This window comes from Notolepis coatsorum (assembly GCF_963971535.1).
Source record: "Notolepis coatsorum genome assembly, chromosome: 10".
Lineage (NCBI taxonomy): Eukaryota > Metazoa > Chordata > Actinopteri > Aulopiformes > Paralepididae > Notolepis > Notolepis coatsorum.
This window is the reverse complement of record NC_140174.1, coordinates 6,391,788-6,411,276: the sequence shown is the minus strand read 5'-3', so window position 1 is coordinate 6,411,276 and position 19,489 is coordinate 6,391,788. Positions and strand designations below refer to the sequence as shown.

Sequence of the window (19,489 nt, the reverse complement as noted above, 5' to 3'; positions counted from 1 at the left end):
GGAGACAGAGAGGAGACAGAGGAGACGAGATGAGACAAGATGAGACAGGAGACAGAGGAGACAGAGGAGACAGAGGAGACGGAGCTGCCGACCAAAAAACAACACATCGACGTTGTTTTTGTTTTGTTGAACCAAATGTTACGCTGTGATTTTCAATCATCAATAGCGATAATGAGAAAGAAGGGGGAAAAAGAGGGAAAAACATGAAATAGGCCTCAATCCTTCACATTGATTACACATCAGTCTGTTTGTCCAGGATTTATTTCTGAAATTCTCCCAGTTAGTTAGTCAGCACTTTTTAGGAAAGCAAGAGGCAGACGAGGATCAGAGAGAAACAACGTCTCTCTCCCCCCCTCTCTCTCTCTATTTGAAAGGGGAGCAAATGGATAACACCATTTTTAATACCAACATACCAAGTTTTAAAGTGTTTATTTTCTTCAATTTTTTTTACAGGAACATAACGTTATGAACAGAATCCAGGAGGGGAGACTGAGTCTGCTGGATAAGAGAGAGACTAACCTCTGTTAACATTATGAACAGAAAGGGGAGACAGAGTCTGCTGGCTAAGAGAGACTAACCTCTGCTAACATTATGAACAGAATCCAGGAGGGGAGACAGAGTCTGCTGGCTAAGAGAGACTGACCTCTGTTAACATTATGATCCAGGAGGGGAGACTGAGTCTGCTGGATAAAAGAGACTAACCTCTGTTAACATTATGAACAGAATCCAGGAGGGGAGACTGAGTCTGCTGGATAAGAGACACTAACCTCTGCTAACATTATGAACAGAATCCAGGAGGGGAGACTGAGTCTGCTGGATAAGAGACACTAACCTCTGTTAACATTATGAACAGAATCCAGGAGGGGAGACAGAGTCTGGTGGATAAGAGACACTAACCTCTGTTAACATTATGAACAGAATCCAGGAGGGGAGACAGAGTCTGGTGGCTAAGAGAGCCTAACCTCTGCTAACATTATGATCCAGGAGGGGAGACAGAGTCTGCTGGATAAGAGAGACTAACCTCTGTTTCATTAAATATCCGAACACAGCTCTCAGCTGGACGGCTGCCGCATAATGAGTTGAGCAAAATCCATTACGTCGTTCCCTTCTCATTAATTTTCTACAGGGCTCTTTTTTAAAGTCAAGATTCAAGAGGTTTATTCATCACATACACAAGACATAAGAGTGAAATGAAGGTGGCCCGCCCGCCCGCCACTGGAACCACACGGTCCTCGCGTGCCAAACGGCCAGTGTTGTGTGGAATGTTGGCGCGCGAGAGCGTGTGTGTGTATTTGGGTCTAAATGCACGCCTCTGCATCCATGTGTGTGTGTGTGTGTGCGTGTGTGTGTGTGTGTGTGTTTCCATAGTGTGGGTCTTTGCCATGTAGTGAAGTGTGTCATGGCAGCACTGTCGCTCCTCTGTGCCAGGCTGGGTGCCTGGGGGGGGGGGGGGGGGGGGGGGGTGTGTGTGAGTGTGAGCGTGCGTGTGTGAGTGTGAGCGTGCGTGTGTGTGCGTGCGTGCGTGCGTGTGTATGTGAGAATGTGTGCGTGTGTGTGTGTGTATGTGTGTGTGTATGTGTATGTGTATGTGTATGTGTATGTGTATGTGTATGTGTATGTGAGTGTGTGTGTGTGTGTGTGTGTGTGTGTGTGTGTGTGTGTGTGTGTGTGTGTGTGTGTTATAGCGGGCCATGACGGCAGAGAGAGGACACAGGCGTTCAACTGTGATGCCTCAAACTAAGAGTTAAAAAAAAAACGACCTCCGTGACCTCTCTCCCGAAGAACCCTGCCCGGTCCAAGACTCACGCACCGGGGTGGGACCGGCGGGGCGGGACCGCGGGTACAAAGAGCAGTTAAAGTTACAACTTTATGATTTTAAAAAACGTCTGAAAGGTTCAAAAGCCACTGACTGCAGGTTCAAAAGGAGCCACGATTCACCGACTCCGGTCGCTCAATAAAAAAAAAAAAACACAGCCTGGTCCAAAAGAAAGTTTGCAAAGAAGCCTCCACACACATTTTCAGCATCGACAACTTAACCCTTTCACTGCCACACGACAGAAGGTTATAACCCTTTACTATCACACAACTGACGGGCGATGCTCCATCATTAGCGTCATTAGCTCCGCGGAGCTAATGATGCTAATGATGGAGCATCGCCGTCGGTTGTGTGATAGTAAAGGGCTAACCTTCTGTGTATCGTCACAGTGAACGGGTTAACCGGCTGTCGTGTGGCTGGCAGTGAAAGGGTTAACACACACACAACAACAGCGCACCTTGGCTTTGAGCTCGTCGTTGAAGTGCGGGTCGTTGAACTCCACGAAGCGGAAGAACAGCGCCCTCTTGTGGGCGATGCTGTAGTTGCGGGGGATCTCCTCCTCCATGTACTCCTTCAGGAAGGTCATGTTGCACAGGAAGCGGCCCGTGAAGGCCCTGAGCAGCTGGAAGAGCAGCTCGATCTCAGAGTAGTTACGCCTGGGAGGGGGAGACAGAGGAGGAGGGAGGGAGAGGGGGTTTGTGGAGCTCAGGTAGGAGACGGAGGAGGCAGGGAGATGGGGTGTGTGGAGCTCAGGTAGGAGACAGAGGAGGCAGGGAGAGGGGGTTTGTGGAGCTCAGGTAGGAGACAGAGGAGGCAGGGAGAGGGGGTTTGTGGAGCTCAGGTAGGAGACAGAGGAGGCAGGGAGAGGAGGTTTGTGGAGCTCAGGTAGGAGACAGGAGGAGGAGGCAGGGAGAGGGGGTTTGTGGAGCTCAGGTAGGAGACAGGAGGCAGGGAGAGGAGGTTTGTGGAGCTCAGGTAGGAGACAGGAGGAGGAGGCAGGGAGAGGGGGTTTGTGGAGCTCAGGTAGGAGACAGAGGAGGCAGGGAGAGGAGGTTTGTGGAGCTCAGGTAGGAGACAGAGGAGGCAGGGAGAGGAGGTTTGTGGAGCTCAGGTAGGAGACAGAGGAGGAGGCAGGGAGAGGGGGTTTGTGGAGCTCAGGTAGGAGACAGAGGAGGAGGCAGGGAGAGGGGGTTTGTGGAGCTCAGGTAGGAGACAGAGGAGGCGGGGAGAGGGGGTTTGTGGAGCTCAGGTAGGAGACAGAGGAGGCAGGGAGAGGGGGTTTGTGGAGCTCAGGTTGGAGACAGAGGAGGCAGGGAGAGGGGGTTTGTGGAGCTCAGGTAGGAGACAGAGGAGGCAGGGAGAGGGGGTTTGTGGAGCTCAGGTAGGAGACAGAGGAGGCAGGGAGAGGGGGTTTGTGGAGCTCAGGTAGGAGACAGAGGAGGCAGGGAGGGAGAGGGGGTTTGTGGAGCTCAGGTAGGAGACAGAGGAGGCAGGGAGAGGGGGTTTGTGGAGCTCAGGTAGGAGACAGAGGAGGCAGGGAGAGGGGGTTTGTGGAGCTCAGGTAGGAGACAGAGGAGGCAGGGAGAGGGGGTTTGTGGAGCTCAGGTAGGAGACAGAGGCAGGGAGAGGGGGTTTGTGGAGCTCAGGTAGGAGACAGAGGAGGCAGGGAGAGGGGTTTTGTGGAGCTCAGGTAGGAGACAGAGGAGGAGGCAGGGAGAGGGGGTTTGTGGAGCTCAGGTAGGAGACAGAGGAGGCAGGGAGAGGGGGTTTGTGGAGCTCAGGTAGGAGACAGAGGAGGCAGGGAGAGGGGGTTTGTGGAGCTCAGGTAGGAGACAGAGGAGGCAGGGAGAGGGGGTTTGTGGAGCTCAGGTAGGAGACAGAGGAGGCAGGGAGAGGGGTTTTGTGGAGCTCAGGTAGGAGACAGAGGAGGGAGGAGGAGGACCTACTTGCAGTAGCTGAGCAGGCAGAAAGCCAGCAGCTTGGGCTCCTTCCAGTTGGTGGCGGCCATGTTGTCCTTGCGGTGTCTCTCCTGGAAGGCCTCGCTGACCCAGACCCGTCTCAGCTGACTGACCAGCGAGTGTTGCCCTGCCAGCCAGCCCTCGTCGTTCTTCACGATGATGCTGATGATCTGGGCCACAGCGGGGGGGGGACAAATGACAATATTAGCAACGAACACTGTGACGGGAAATACACTTGGGTGGGAGCTGTCGCCTAGCAACGCAATTCCACTGAAACAGTATATACTTACGGTCGGATGACAAGGAAACTTTCTGTGTGTGTGTCTGTGTCTGTCTGTGTCTGTGTCTGTCTGTCTGTCTGTCTGTCTGTCTGTCTGTCTGTCTGTCTGTCTGTCTGTGTCTGTGTGTGTGTGTGTCCGTGAGCACCTTGATGGCCTGGAACTGCAGGTCCAGCCTGGCGGTGGTGGTGGAGGGCGAGCCGGGGCGCACGGTGGCTGCAGCGACGGCGGGGACCAGCAGGGGGACGAAGCGGCTGGGGTTGGAGGCCAGGACGTCCCTCAGGGGCTTGGCGTCCTTGTGCTTCAGGAAACTCTGCACCAAACACACCGACAAGACAAGACGTTACATTTAGTCATTTAGCTGAACGCTGTTATCCAGAGCAACAAGTCAGCAGGAAGGGTGCAACTCTGGCAGCTAGGGGTCAGTGAGTGGCATTGTTCGTCAAATAGTGTCACTCTGAGTGCAAAGTAGTATAGATAGACATATTAGCATGATAGGTAGTAGTATAAGGATAGTAGCATAGTAGTATAGACATATTAGCATGATAGGTAGTAGTATAAGTATAGTAGCATAGAGTATAGACATATTAGCAGGATAGGTAGTAGTATAAGTATAGTAGCATAGTAGTATAGATATATTAGCATGATAGGTAGTAGTATAAGGATAGTAGCATAGTAGTATAGATATATTAGCATGATAGGTAGTAGTATAAGTATAGTAGTATAGAGTATAGATATATTAGCATGATAGGTAGTAGTGTAAGTATAGTAACATAGAGTATAGATATATTAGCATGATAGGTAGTAGTATAAGGATAGTAACATAGAGTATAGATATATTAGCATGATAGGTAGTAGTATAAGTATAGTAGCATAGTAGTATATATTTCTTTGGAATTCGAAGCTTCGGGGCCGAGATTCGATTTTAAATTCGAAGCTTCGAGATAAAAAAATATATATATATATATATATTTATGAATAATTTTTTTTTTTTTTTTTTTTTTTTTTTAATGTTGTGGGACTTGTACAGCACTTTGTTCAACTTTGGCAGTGCTGTAAGGTTTAAACCTTTTTAAATCTTAGACAAACGAAACACTTTGCTTTCATGAAATATTGTAAGCCGTCATTTGAGGCTTTATAAAAGCAGCACAATGAACACAAATCTCCGACCTCATCTTAAATAACAAACAGCATTGCTTGTTGTAGTTAACACTTTGGTTGCCTAAGGTTAAATTAATGATATACCATAGATTGCCAGCGCTATTTGTCTATGGAGAAAGTCCCCTTCTTTGCAGGGCTATAACTTTTTAAATTCTATTGCTACATTGCCATTATTAGGGCCCATTCAAAGTCCTATATGTATTGTTCATTGTGTAGCAACGTTAAACTTTTTCATTCACATATTCATAGTAAAGTATGGTCTAATGTATAAGTATGTTTTCATCTCTTTCTGCAGCTTTCTCCAGAACGTGATATATAGCCCCAAATGCATTATATTGATGATGAAATACAGTTTGATGGCAATCAGCGCGATATAAAAAATTCCAACTAGACGTACTTCTAGAAGTTACTACACGTCATCTGATGTTGACCGGATGGGCGAGGGGGCGTTTATAATTCCGTGGGCAGCGTTATACCAATCATCTAATGTGGGTCAAATGTTGATAATATCAGTTATTATCGAAGAAGGTAACGTTACACGCTGAAACTCACCCCAGTCTCCGCGCGCCGTTGGGCGATCATCGTCGAGTAGAAATTTTATCATTATGGGATATATTTTTACCCGGTCCATCTCCAGCTTGTATAATGGTATATACGTCCAAATCATGTTGTTTATCGAGTTATTGCCAATCGATCACCGTGTAGCGTGACGAGCCAGAGTCCCATGAACCATAGCGAGCGCCCGGAAGTACTACGGTCGTCATGACAACCTCTATTCAACATCCTGTTTTGGCGATTGCGCCGATCGGCCACCAGATGGCGCTCCTGAACCGCCAGAGAGCTCAGTGGGTCCTGCTGGTGGATCTCAGGCCAGCAGAGGGACATTATGAATCCGATCTCAGATTTTTGAAATATTGATATAAGGACGCTGTACAGCGTCCCCCGGCAACTTTAGCATGGCCAGCAAAGACGTGAAAAGACGTGTCCCGGCACTCAAAGTGTTAACAAAGAGAGGCAGGGCGGTCAGGTGGCGTAGCGGAGCTTGTGCTCGTCACCAATGCAAGAGGCTGCGGTCTCGACTCCCGGAGAGTCAGCATTGCCCTGCGGCTCGGGCTGATCGCTATACTAACTCGTTTGGCTGAGTTAGGGGGGAGGGGAGCCGAGGGTGGGTCCTGGGCGTTGTGGACAGCGACCCCTACAGTTCGGTCGGGGCGCCTGCACAGCGAGGGTAGGATCTGGAGGGAGGTAGTGTGACCTTCCACACGTTACACTCTCCCGGTGAGAATCTGCGCGGCCAGGCTGGCTGCCGGCTGGTTGCACATGCGTCGGAGGAAAGCATGTGACAGTCTCCGGCCTCTCGGACCAACAGTAGGGGGGGGGGGGGTGCGCAACAACCAGGAAGGGGGTTGGGAATTGGCATAACGACTAACAGTGGGATGGGAGAAAAATCGGAAAAAGGAGGGGGAAAAAGATAATAAAAAAAACAAAGAGGCAGAGTTCATTTAGCAAAAAAAAATGTTTGCGGTATCTCACGTGAATCGATACTCAGTAGTAGGGGTGGGAATCACCAGTTTCATCATGATACGATACGATATCGATTCTTTGGACAACGATACGATATTTGCCGATATCACAAAGTCTCTCACGATACAATACGATACGATTAGATTCAGGTGCCTGCGATCGATATGAGATGATATCATATGCCCATTTAACACAATCAGTAACATTTAGATCAACAAAAAAAAGGTAATGAAAATATCATTTGACATTTGTATTTTTGAGCTCTTCCAGACATTTAAAGGAAAATCAATCTATTGTTTTTAATACAAATAGACCTCCTGTTCACTGTAAAGTGCCACGTTTTTATATATTGAGCTTTAAACTTTAAGCTAAATTTTTTGGAACTCAAAACTCACAACCTCCCTCTCCCAAACCGTTCCTATTTAAACATCAAACTCCTCTGACCTCATCTGGTCTTTCCAAAGACGCGCGCACACACACACACAGAAAGGGAGAATGCTATGCTGTAACATCTACACACACGGAGCTACTGCTGTTGTTCTTGGGCGGATATTTGACTCGCCACAGGATTTTCAAAATAAGAGTATCGATATGAATCGATCTTATTACATCGCATCGATCCGATTCGATTGTTGATAATTACATCGATGTATCGATCTGGATCGATGTATCGTCCCACCCCTACTCAGTAGTACCGACGTGTTTCGGTAAGTACCTTTAAAAGTACCGAATTCGGTACCCATCCCTAGCCGTGAGAGAGAGAGAGAACCCTTTTCCTTTCTCCTAAACCACCCTAAGAAAGTCTGCAACAAATGATGTCGCTATGGAGACCGAGTTGCATCATCCGTTATAAAAAGGGATATCATCTGGGGAGCGGTCGGTCCATCTCCGCTCGATGCCAACGGGACCGCCGTGTGCCACGACAAGCCATCCATCCTCCCTCCCTCCACCACCCACAGCCGCGACGTGTGGCCTGTTTCACGACAGCGCGAACACACCAGACGCCACTGTAACGGCCCCCCCGTGTGGAGAGAGGGATGTCTGACCATGAACATGCGGCTCCACTGGGGGTCGTTCAGCGTCGCCTCCATCATGAACAGCTCCACCGTCTGGGACGGGTGTCGGGTCAGGAACTTGATCAGAGGCTCCCGGAACGGACTGCCGGCCTGAGGGGGGGAGAGTAGAGAGAGGGGGGAGAGAGGGGGAGAGAGAGAGGGGGGGAGAGAGAGAGAGAGAGATGGGGGGGGGGAGGAGAGGGGGGGGAGAGAGAGAGGGGGGGAGAGGTGAGAGAGAGAGGGGGAGAGAGAGGGGGGAGAGGAGAGAGGAGAGAGGGGGGGGAGAGGGGGAGAGAGGGAGAGAGGTGAGAGGGGGAGAGAGAGAGAGGGGGAGAGAGAGAGAGGTGAGAGGGGGAGAGGTGAGAGGGGGAGAGGTGAGAGGGGGAGAGGTGAGAGGGGGAGAGAGGGGGAGAGAGAGAGGGGGGAGAGGTGAGAGGGGGAGAGAGAGAGGGGGGAGAGGAGAGGTGAGAGGGGGAGAGAGAGGGGGGGAGAGAGAGTGAGAGGGGGAGAGAGAGAGGGGGAGAGGTGAGAGGGGGAGAGAGAGGGGGGGAGAGAGAGGGGGAGAGAGAGAGAGAGAGAGAGAGAGGAGAGAGGGAGGGGGAGTGAGAGAGAGGGATAGAGAGGAGAGAGGGAGAGAGAGAGAGATTGAGAGAGAGAGGGGGGGAGAGAGAGTGAGAGGGGGGGGGAGAGAGAGGGAGAGACAGAGGGGGAGATAGACAGAGAAAGACAGCCAGGAGAGAGAGAGGGGGGAGAGAGAGAGAGGGGGGGAAAGAGAGGTGAGAGAGAGGAGAGGTGAGAGGGGGAGAGAGAGAGGGGGGGGGGGGAGAGAGGAGGGAAGAGGGGGTCGTGAAGCAGACTGAAGGAGGGGGGTAGTCCTGCGGTAGTATTGTATCCCCAGTGGACCCACTGAGCCCCACAGTGTGATTAGATGACCATCACACTGGATTAGAAGGATTATTGTTGCCAACCCTGGAGGACCATTAATATCTGAAGATTGTTCTGAATCCTAGAGGAGTGGGTGTAAATGTATAACATGCAGCCTACTTCCCCTTTAAAACAAAGGGTGAAACAAACCTCTCTCCAGACAGAACACCCGTGGGGCAGGGATCAATATACAATTTAAAAAGCAGGATTAGCAAGTTATCCACTTAAAAACTATACCTTAATGTTTTGGATTCAGTCATATACGTATTGGTGATTGTTCATTAGGGACAGAATAAGATATTGATATTGTTGGAGCCGGGGCCTCTACCTCGATCAGCATGGCTCTCTCCGTCTTCATCACCACCTCCAGCAGAGGCTTGACCAGCGTCTGGGGAGCTGCTGGGATCAGGTGGAACAAGTTGATGATGGCCGAGCAGATCTTCATCTCCTGAGAGGAGAGAGAGGGGGGGGAAGAGAGAGAGAGAGGGGGGGGAGAGAGGGAGAGAGAGAGAGAGAGAGAGGGGGGGAGAGAGGGAGGCAGAGAGAGAGAGAGAGAGAGAGAGAGGCAGAGAGAGAGAGAGAGAGAGAGAGAGAGAAATAGAGAGGGAGGGAGAGGAAAGAGAGGGGAAAGAGAGAGAGATGGGGGAAAGAGGGATAGAGAAAGAGAAAGGAGAGAGGGGGAGGGATAGAGAGAGAGAGGATAGAAAGGAAGAGGGAGACAGATAAGGAGAGGGGGAGACAGCGAGAGAGGAGAGGAAGAGAGGGGGACAGAAATAGAGAGGAAGAAGAGAGGGAGGAAGAAGAGAGAGAGGGAGAAAGAGAGATAGAGGGGAATAAAAAGAGAGGATGAAGGCCTGTGAACCAGACGTTGGGACCAAGGTGACCAAGGATGTTCGATATTGGCTTTTTTACCGATACCGATATACCGATATTGTCCAACTCTTAATCTTTACGATACCGATATCAACCGATACCGATATATGCAGGGTTTCCCCCCCAAAAAACGGAATAATTTCAGGTAATTAACATTACATATCTCTTGTCGTGGAATTAACACAACATTATGCAAACTTTTGACAATAAATAAAATCAGAATTTGTTCTTACTTGCTTGCCTGGGTAAATAAAGGTTAAATAAATGTTAAAAAATTATAATAATAAATATTGAAAACAGATACCGATAATTTCCGATATCATATTTTAATGCCAATATCGGCCGATAATATCGGACATCCCTAGTTTTAGAGCCATCACACTGAGAGGACTGAATACAGACAAGCTAGGTTAAGACTAGGTTAATGATGCTTTCATTAACGCCATTTTATCCAAATACAAACTCAATGTTACTCAGGATGGTAGGGGAGAATTATGGGAAATTAAGGGGGGGGGGGGGGGGGATACTTTCGTAGTGGTGGAAATGTGGGGTTAAGAGAGAGGATAGGAGGAGGAGGTAACATCTCCGGAAAGAAACACGATCACAGACACACAGGGTGGGAGGGGTGGGGGTGACACAGATATACAGGGTGGGGGTGACAGATATACAGGGTGGGGGGTGACACAGATATACAGGGTGGGGGTGACAGATATACAGGGTGGGGGACACAGATATACACGGTGGGGGGGGGGGGGGGGGGGGGTGACACAGATATACAGGGAGGGGGGGGGACACACAGATATACAGGGTGGGGGGGGAGACACAGATATACAGGGTGGGGGGGTGACACAGATATACAGGGTGGGGGTGACAGATATACAGGGTGGGGGACACAGATATACACGGTGGGGGGGGGGGGGGGGGGTGACACAGATATACAGGGAGGGGGACACACAGATATACAGGGTGGGGGGGGAGACACAGATATACAGGGTGGGGGGGTGACACAGATATACAGGGTGGGGGGGTGACACAGATATACAGGGTGGGGGGGTGACACAGATACAGGGTGGGGGGGGACAGATATACAGGGTGGGAGGTGACACAGATATACAGGGTGGGGGGGGGGTGACAGATATACGGGGGGGAGCCCATCACCACAAGCACACGACACCGGCTGGACTAAAGGGTTAACCACTGACAGAAAGTCACCGACAGTGGAGCACCACACCGGAACTACATCTCACCTCAACGCCCTCCAACGCAGGCTGTGCCGGAACAGGGAAGGGGGGGGGAAAGAGAGAGACAATTATCACAGGGTCAACAGAGCAGTGTGTGTGTGTGTGTGTGTGTGTAGGGCTCATTCTCATCTAATATACGACACTGTGCCGCAGGTTGGTGTGTTGCTGTGGACGAGCCCTTTATGTGACCCCCCCCTCCACCCCTCCCCCAATCCCTCGTCTTCCACTGTGATTTGATTGGCCAGTGTGAAGAGCGACGCTCACGTTCAACTTTCTTCCAGAACGCCGCATTCAGAAGAAGCAACGACCCCCCATTCAGAAGAATGGGAAACCTGCATTTTTACCAACATTGTCTAATTAGAGGTGAATGAGACCTAAGTGAGTATGTGTCTGAGTGAGTGAGTGAGTGAGTTGAGTGAAGAGAGAGAGAAATAGAAAGGAGAGAGAAATAGAAAGGAGAGAGGGAGAGGAAGAAGGGGAGAGAGGAGAGAAAGAGAAAGGAGAGTGGGAAAGGAGAGGGGGAAGAGAGAGAGAAATAGAAAGGAGAGGGGGGGAGGAGAGAAAGAGAAAGGAGTGGGAGGGAAAGGAGAGAGGGAAAGAGAGAGAGGGAAGAGGGAGTGAGAGAAAGAGAGGGTGAGAGAGAGAGAGAGAGAGAGAGAGAGGAGAGAGATGCGTGTGGTGGAGATGGAAGGTGAGCAGATGAGGTGATGAAAGGAGACAGCCGTGACCTTTCCAACACGAGCGGCACAACAACAACATTTCTCTTCATATCTTCACGCAGAAGGCGGAGGAGGAGGAACAGCACGGCATTAGTGGCTCAACAGAACACAACACGCCTGGCATTTCGGTCAACGTCGCCGCGAAAGACATTCTTCAGTGCAATAAAAATATAATAAATAAACATTTTAGACATCGAATCTTTTTCCCCTCCACTGAATTTTAAACCGAAATAGTCCAATGTTATCGCCCCGTTTTCCTTTGTACCGTGTCCGTAAAAAACAAACACACACCAAAAAAACGATGTAAGATGGCACCACCCTGTGGCCCTGAGTGGTAACTACACCTTATTTAAACATGGATGAGGATGAGAGAAAATGTCTTCCACGCGAGGAAACTTTGGGCACCATTTTATATTCACATCAATCACGTGTTATGCTGGTCGAGGCAGGAAGAGCTCATCTTGGCCACTTCATTATTAACTTGTTTCCGTTTGGCCCGATTTAGATAAGACGTGTTATGGCAAATATTATACGTTTCATCCCATTACATCATTTGTACAGCTTACTGGGCCTATTAGTGTGTGCAGTGTACTAGGCAGCATGTTTATAGCTCTGTTAAATACATATTCTGTACAGCCTTGACTCGTTAATATAGTTAACTAGTATACAGTTTTCGCAGACATTAGTCTTAACAATGTTCTTAAAACAACGACCAAGGCCCAGGACAGCTTGACGTAGATATGACATGTCCAAGAAAATCACATCTTGTTCTTTTCTTGTTGTCTTCATATCAGTCTTGTGTCATACACGACAAAACCCCTAAATCCATCTTTGTTTTAATTTGTCATTCCCAGCTGGTGTTGTATTTAATTGTAAGTCTGACCAGAGCTCTTTCTCACTTTTCTGGTCAGACGCTCGTGTTTCACTTGTCTCTATTGTAAACAGAGGATAATTTTTAGTGATGCCCGATATATCGGCCGCCGATATAATATCTGCGTTTTTTTTGCACATCGGTATCGGTCCGATATCAAGATAGGGCCGATATGAACAGATATAATTTTTTTTTTTTTTTATTATTACATCTTTATTTTTATAATTTTTTTTTGCCTTAGATAGTTTCAAAATATCAGTCATTTCTGAAAATAAGTTACAAAAGTACAAAAAAAATGCATTTTGGAAAATAGCTCTTTATTTGATTATCATAAAAAAGTGTTTTCTATACAGAGATATCGACATCGGTAAATATCGGTATCGGCCAGAACAGCAATATTATTATCGGTATCGGCCACAATTTTCACATCGGTGCATCACTAATCATTTTCTGTGGCCACAGAGAATAAACTACTATCTGAATTTCTACAGTTCACCGTCTTGGCTCCTTTAAAATATTCCACAACAGACGCAATCTTCTTTCATGAAAAAAGTTGCTGCATGGTGTAGGTTTAAAGGGGAACTATCTTATAAATGGCCTTTTTGAGTGTTTAGCATTGTTTCCTAGCTATGTGAACTTATATTAATATGATCTATGTCTCAAAATTCTCATATTGGCGCATTCTTCCAATTCTCCTCTCACAATATTCACCCTCACTGAACTGAGTCATCTGAAAATGTGCTGATCTGTGATGTCAGAGAGACACTGCTGCATGATGATGTGGCTGTGTGGCATCAGGCTCAAGATGAGCTGCACACAGTGGTTGGAGCCCAGGCTCAAAACGGCTCGAGATCTTGAGGTAGAAAAATGCTGTTTTTGAGGACTTGATTAGAAATACAAAACAATGAATAAAAAAATATATATATATTACAGAGGTGTTCCATAGACTCACAGGAATTGTGTAAAAGTGCCCAAATAGTGAAAGAAATAGTAAAATAGTTCCCCTTTAAGTTATTTTTTCAAGTCGCTCTCCCTCCCAAATCTCTCCGAAGCGCTACGCCGCCCTAACTTCTCTGCCTCCATCCCTCTCCTTGTCCTTTGTTGTCTGTATCCACCAGGGGACTGGGTGGCTGACCCCGCCACGCCTAGCCTCATTGTCACAGCCAGCCCTGCTGTCATCGTCTTCCAACAGCGGGGTCGTGTGGAGGAAGGGAAACACAGGGCCAATTTACATCTAATTACACCCCTCCGAGAGAGCGAGAGAGAGAGAGAGAGAGAGAGAGAGAGAGAGAGAGAGAGAGAAAGAGCAGATACAGAGTAGAGAGGTAGAGAGGGAGAAAGAGGGAGGGACAGGGAGCGAGGGGGAGAGGAAGAGAGAAAGGGAGAGAGGGGGAGAGGGAGAGAGAGAGAAAGAAAGAGAGGGAGATGGAAGAGAGCAGAGAGAGAGCAGCGAGAAAGAGAGCAGAGAGAGAAAGAGCAGAGAGAGGTAGAGAGGGGAAAAGAGGGAGCGAGAGGGGGGAAAGGGAGAGAGAGGGGGGAAAGGGAGAGAGAGGGGAAAGGGAGAGAGGGGGGAGAGGGGGAGAGAGGGAGAGAGAGAAAGGGAGAGGGGGGAAAGAGGGAGCGAGAGGTGGCAGAGGGAGAGAGAGCAGCAGAAAAGAAGAGCACAGGAAATAATGGTCACAGGATCTCCCACCCTCTCTCCCCCCCCCCCCCACCTCACCTTTTGTTTGTCTTTACAAGGTTATCTGTCGGGGAGATAACGAGGAGACGCAGCACTGGGCCACTACAGCCTGCCCGGCGCCTAATTAATCATTGATTGTAATATGGCCACTCACCTCTCATCTGTGTGTGTGTGTGTGTGTGTGTGTGTGTTGTGTGTGTGTGTGTGTGTGTGTGTGCGCGTGCGAGCCCCCCCCTCATACTGCGCTGTTTGACTTCAAAAAGGGACAAATCAATTCAACCACAGCAAATAAATAAATAAAAGAAAGAAAAGGTGTCAGCAGATGTGTACCGGGGCTAACCTTATAGACCGTGTCTGCTCCCGTGTTGTACCTGCTTACATATTCAACGGGGGGGTTAGGGACACCAACGAGACATGGCTCCAGGCTATTAGTGCTATAAATATAATATTTTATATATATATCGGGTTTCACAGAGCTGAGAGTGGAGTGAGTGTGTGTGTGTGTGTGTGTGTGTGTGTGTGTGTGTGTGTGTGTGTGTGTACTCACACTGCCATCACTGCGCTGGCCTCCCTTGTGAGTTATCAACCACAACCTCCATCCACTTCCTCAGGTGTTGCTGAGAGAGAGAGAGAATGAGAGAGAGCGAGGATGAGTGTGAGAGAGACAGAGAGAGAGATGGAGGGGATGTGTGTGTGAGAGAGAGAGATGGAGGGGATGTGTGTGTGAGAGAGAGAGAGAGAGAGAGAGAGAGAGAGAGAGAGAGAGAATAGAGAGAGAATAGAGAGAGAGAGAGAGAGAGAGAGAGAGAGAGAGAGAGAGAGAGAGAGAGAGAGAGAGAGAGAGAGAGAGAGAGAGAGAGAGAGAGAAAGAAAGAGAATAGAGAGAGAGAATAGAGAGAGAGAGCGAGGATGAGTGTGAGAGAGACAGAGAGAGAGATGGAGGGGATGTGTGTGAGAGGAGAGAGAGAGAGAGAGAGAGAGAGAGAGAGAGAGAGGAGAGAGAGAGAGAAAGAAAGAGAGAGGGGACACAAGTGAGACAGAGAAAGAGAGAGAGAGAAAGACACAGAGGACAAGTGAGTGAGTGAGAGACAGAAAGACACAAGAGAGAGATAGAGGGATAGAGAGAGACCATTCATCACTGCATCAAAGTTATGGGAGGTGGTTGGGGTGAAAAGGGCAATGTCATAAATTGCATAACAAATGTAAATGTTAAAAAGGTTTTACGTGTTAAGGATTCCAAATGAATAGAAAGAATGAACATGTTCCTTTTGACGGCACTAATTGAGTACATCAGACAAAGAACCATATAAGTCCGTTTTAAGTGTTGTATTCACTCATAGTTCAGCTCAAGTAGTTTCTCGTGATATATCACATTCACACTCCAAGTGATTTAGATCAACTTCACAACTGCAAATTAGTGCCGTCAGGCGTTTAAAAAAATGTAATTTATGTAATGTAATTTGTAATTAATTAATTAATTAATCGCATTTTAATCACATAACCATTTTAGGCCTGATATTCTATATTCTACAATCATATTTCAAATTGCATGTGTCCGGATGGGAGAATTCAGTACTGTATCTACAAAACCTTCTGTTTAATCATCTTCCCTTTATTCATTTGTGTTATTCACAGTCAAAGATAAAAAAAAAAAAATTTAAAATAAATGTAATTGATATTCTCATTTGGTTCATTACAATTTACTCAAGCCTGGTAACAGACAGTATTTCTGACACTGGGAATACATTCCCTAAGATCCATAGATGTCCCTAGAATCAGATACCAAGAACATGCAAATGGACCATATTAAAAAAAAAGTCTGTAAATGTGTATTCTACGTTCGTATGGAATTAATGAAAAAAAATAAAAAAAATAAAAAAAATTATTAACACTTTGAATGCCGACGACGACTAATCTCGTTTGATCAGACCCCCCGTTGAGTGCCGACGACGAGAAATGTAGTTTGATTTTTTTTATTAGCGATCTGAATTCATATTTCATCAACCGGGTCTCCCGTTGGTACAGCAGCCCTGTAGGAGCTCAGATGGGGAAAAACCGCCCCCTATCGTCTATCCCTGTGTAACTGCAGGTCAGTCGATTAGCCTGGGAGATCCCTGTGGGGATCTGTAGAGGTGGAGCCAGCTGGCTCCATTATGCTGGCGATGGATCTGATGATGAGGGATCTGATCGCGAGACGGAAAGCAGCCTGGAATATATATTTACAGCAGCCAATAATCAATCAATAAGCGTGATCGATATTTGGAATGGCGATCAGGAATTGGAATAATCTTTTTGGAGAACATCTGATCTAAGGTAAGGAGTCTATGTTACCAGTCTTGGGGTAATCGGAGCTGTATTCACGGAGATAACAGCGTGTCCCTATGTGTGTGTGATCTTGAGGAAACAAGAGAATAGATTTTTCAGCCCGCGTCTATAGCGTGCATAAGTACACATATACTATCGCTAATCTAGCAATTATTTGAAAAAAGATTCATAAATAGGCCGACAAATGACAACGCGTCTAGTGTATTCGAGAATATTCCAATAAATGGCGTTTATGGGGGAATCTTTCAATTTTCCGAAAATGTTCAAGAGAACGATAGCTTTTCGAAATGCTATAAAAAGGACATGAACCGATTTTAAAAAAAAACAATCCGTTTCGACAATGTTGACTGCAAACAAGTCATTGATAAGCGACGGGCAGATTAGACACATAGCCATAATTTAAAACATAGGTTATGCGTTTTTAACGCTAGCATTGAAGTGGATGATGGCATTCAACCGGGTAAACAAGGTCGGCCACTGATAGTGTTAAAAACGTTTATATTCTTATTTATTAATTTTGAGTTAATTTTCATAACGCAATCATTTGCTGTGTAATTAATTAATCTAATTATAACATGCCCCCCTCCTCCCCAAACAAATCAAAGCAGACGCCCCTGACTCACCATCATCTGGTCGCAGAACTTGTCGTTGAAGGAGTTGGGGAAGAGGCGGGTGACGGAGGTGAGGCGGTTCACCACGTTGAGCGTCAGGCTGCGGTAGTCGCCCAGCATCATCAGCAGGGGGCGCATGTGAGTGTGGATCTGGTCCACCTCGATGGTGGCCCCCTCCAGGAACTGAAAACACACCACAAACACATTCGTTTGGCCTTATTAAAAAGGGGGGGTTTATGAACGTAACCCCTTACCGGCTTAAAAGGAACACGCCAACATTTTGGGAAATTAGCTTACCGTCTTCTCCAGAGAGAGACAAGAAGATAGATACCAGTTTCCTCTCTGTGTGCGTTCAGTCGAAAGCTATCTGGCTGCACGTTAGCCTAGCTTAGCACAATGAATGGAAGCGGACAGTGAGCCTTACAGTGCCTTACAGTGTATTGCAAGGTCTGACATTGACCAAACTTGATATGCATGACCTTGGTGGGCTCTAGGTCAACTCCTGAAAAGGGGGTCAATGTCAGACCTTGCAATCAAAAGTTAGGGGCGCACTGAAATTATGGCAAGGGTTATTAGCCCCCTAACTTTTGATTGCAAAGTCTGACATTGACCCCCTTTTCAGGAGTTGACCTAGAGCCCACCAAGGTCATGCATATCAAGTTTGGTCAATGTCAGACCTTGCAATACACTGTAAGGCACTGTAAGGCTACTGTCCTGCCTCACTTCCAGTGATGAAGCTAAGCTATGCTAACGGAGCGTCTATTCCCAAAGCTAAAATGCACGCACAGAGACAAAAAAGGTATGCATCTTCTTGTCTAACTCCAGGGAAGATGTTAAATAAGCTAATTTCCAAAAAAAGTGGAGTTCCCCTTTAAGTGTTTTCTCTCCCGACGGTCCATCTTTTATTTGTTACTTTGAAGCTTGCAAAAATGGAAAAAGAACAATTGTTTACTTTTTCTTTTAAATGAAGTACTCATCCACCATTTTCAAAAGTAGAAAATCGCTGAGAACAACTTTATAAAGTGGTTCTATGCATCATAAGATAAATAATACTACGTCAAATAATAGCCGAGTATTGCACTGTGTGGTGTTTTTTTTTATTCCACAGGTAAAAAAAACTATTATTTTCTTGCTTCTTAACGAGCAGAACGACCTTGGAGCGTCATTATTATTAAAAGCCGCAAATCCCGGCTACAATGTTTCAGGGATGAGATTGTGGCTCGCTCAGCATTACAGCCTCTTCCCTTCCCAGGGAGCCTAGCAGTGGAAGCAGCGTCTAATTCCCCACAAATCATCTCCTGCCTGCATTAGCTGCCTCCTGCACAGGCCTGTTTACAGCTCACTGCCCCCCTGTCTCCATTAGGGAAGAGAGGAGCGCGCATAAACACTCACACAGAACACACACACACACACACACAGAACACACGCACAGAACACACACACACAGAACACACACACACACAGAACACACACACACACACACACACACACACACACACACACACACACACACACACACACACACACACACACACACACACACACACACACACACACACACACACACACACACACACACACACACACACACACACACACACACACACACACACACACACACACACACACACACACACACACACACACACACACACACACACACACACACACACACACAGAAGGGTGGATGACGCATGGCAGCCACATTCATTTTCCTCTCCGCTCAGAGAACAAACACTCCATCCTGTATCGATCGCGCCGTGGCAACGCTCATTAGTGTTAGCAGGCCAGAGATGAAAGGACGGGGTAATGAGAGGGGGGGGCCGAGGGTGGGGGGTGGGGGCCGAGGGTGGATATAGGTGTGATGATGAGGTGAAAGAAAAAGGAAACCAAGGACAAACGGAGGGAGGGGAAGGAGAGGAGGGGGGGGACAGAAAGGTCAGGGGTGGATGTAATGGACGGATGATAGATAAAGTGGCTGAGGGACGGATGATTTGACAAACGGGAGCAGGGCTGGTTTAGGAGGAAAAGGGGGATGAAGAAGAAGGAGGAGGCGTATATAAAGATAACAGGGTGGAGGGACGGAGAGATGGGAGGGAGGGAGGGGCTTATACCATGGAAAACGACAATAGGAATGAAGAGAAAAGACGGAAGTGAAGAGAGGGGAAGAACGAGAGGAACATTAGAAGAGGGGATGAACATTAGAAGAGGGGATGAACATTAGGGTGATGGGGTAACACCTAGCCTTCTTCCTAGCCCTACTTCATTGCCCCTTGTGGCGTTGTGGTACTGAGTCCTCTCTGGGCTCAGTGAAGCACGCTGGGCTTCAGACTGGGACACCACCACGTAGCTCCCGCTAGTTAGCCTCAAAGCCAATGTAAAGTAATGGCCTCCTCTGGGTGATGACACCGCAAGTGATGTTTAAGTAATCGTACAGACGGAAAACTGGCGC

At 47.7% G+C, this 19,489-nt stretch overlaps 1 protein-coding gene across 1 annotated transcript in view; it reads right to left on the bottom strand.

Moving 5' to 3' along the window:
* Positions 1 to 19,489, bottom strand: part of trrap (transformation/transcription domain-associated protein) — a gene marked incomplete at its 5' end in the record, with an annotated part of 245,882 nt that overhangs the window by 163,469 nt on the left and 62,924 nt on the right. Inside the window, 9 exon segments of the mRNA XM_084322329.1 lie at positions 2,274 to 2,472; positions 3,763 to 3,944; positions 4,201 to 4,365; positions 7,784 to 7,903; positions 9,045 to 9,164; positions 10,837 to 10,857; positions 14,649 to 14,684; positions 14,686 to 14,718; positions 17,050 to 17,220. Coding sequence (XP_084178455.1) covers positions 2,274 to 2,472; positions 3,763 to 3,944; positions 4,201 to 4,365; positions 7,784 to 7,903; positions 9,045 to 9,164; positions 10,837 to 10,857; positions 14,649 to 14,684; positions 14,686 to 14,718; positions 17,050 to 17,220 — 1,047 coding nt within the window.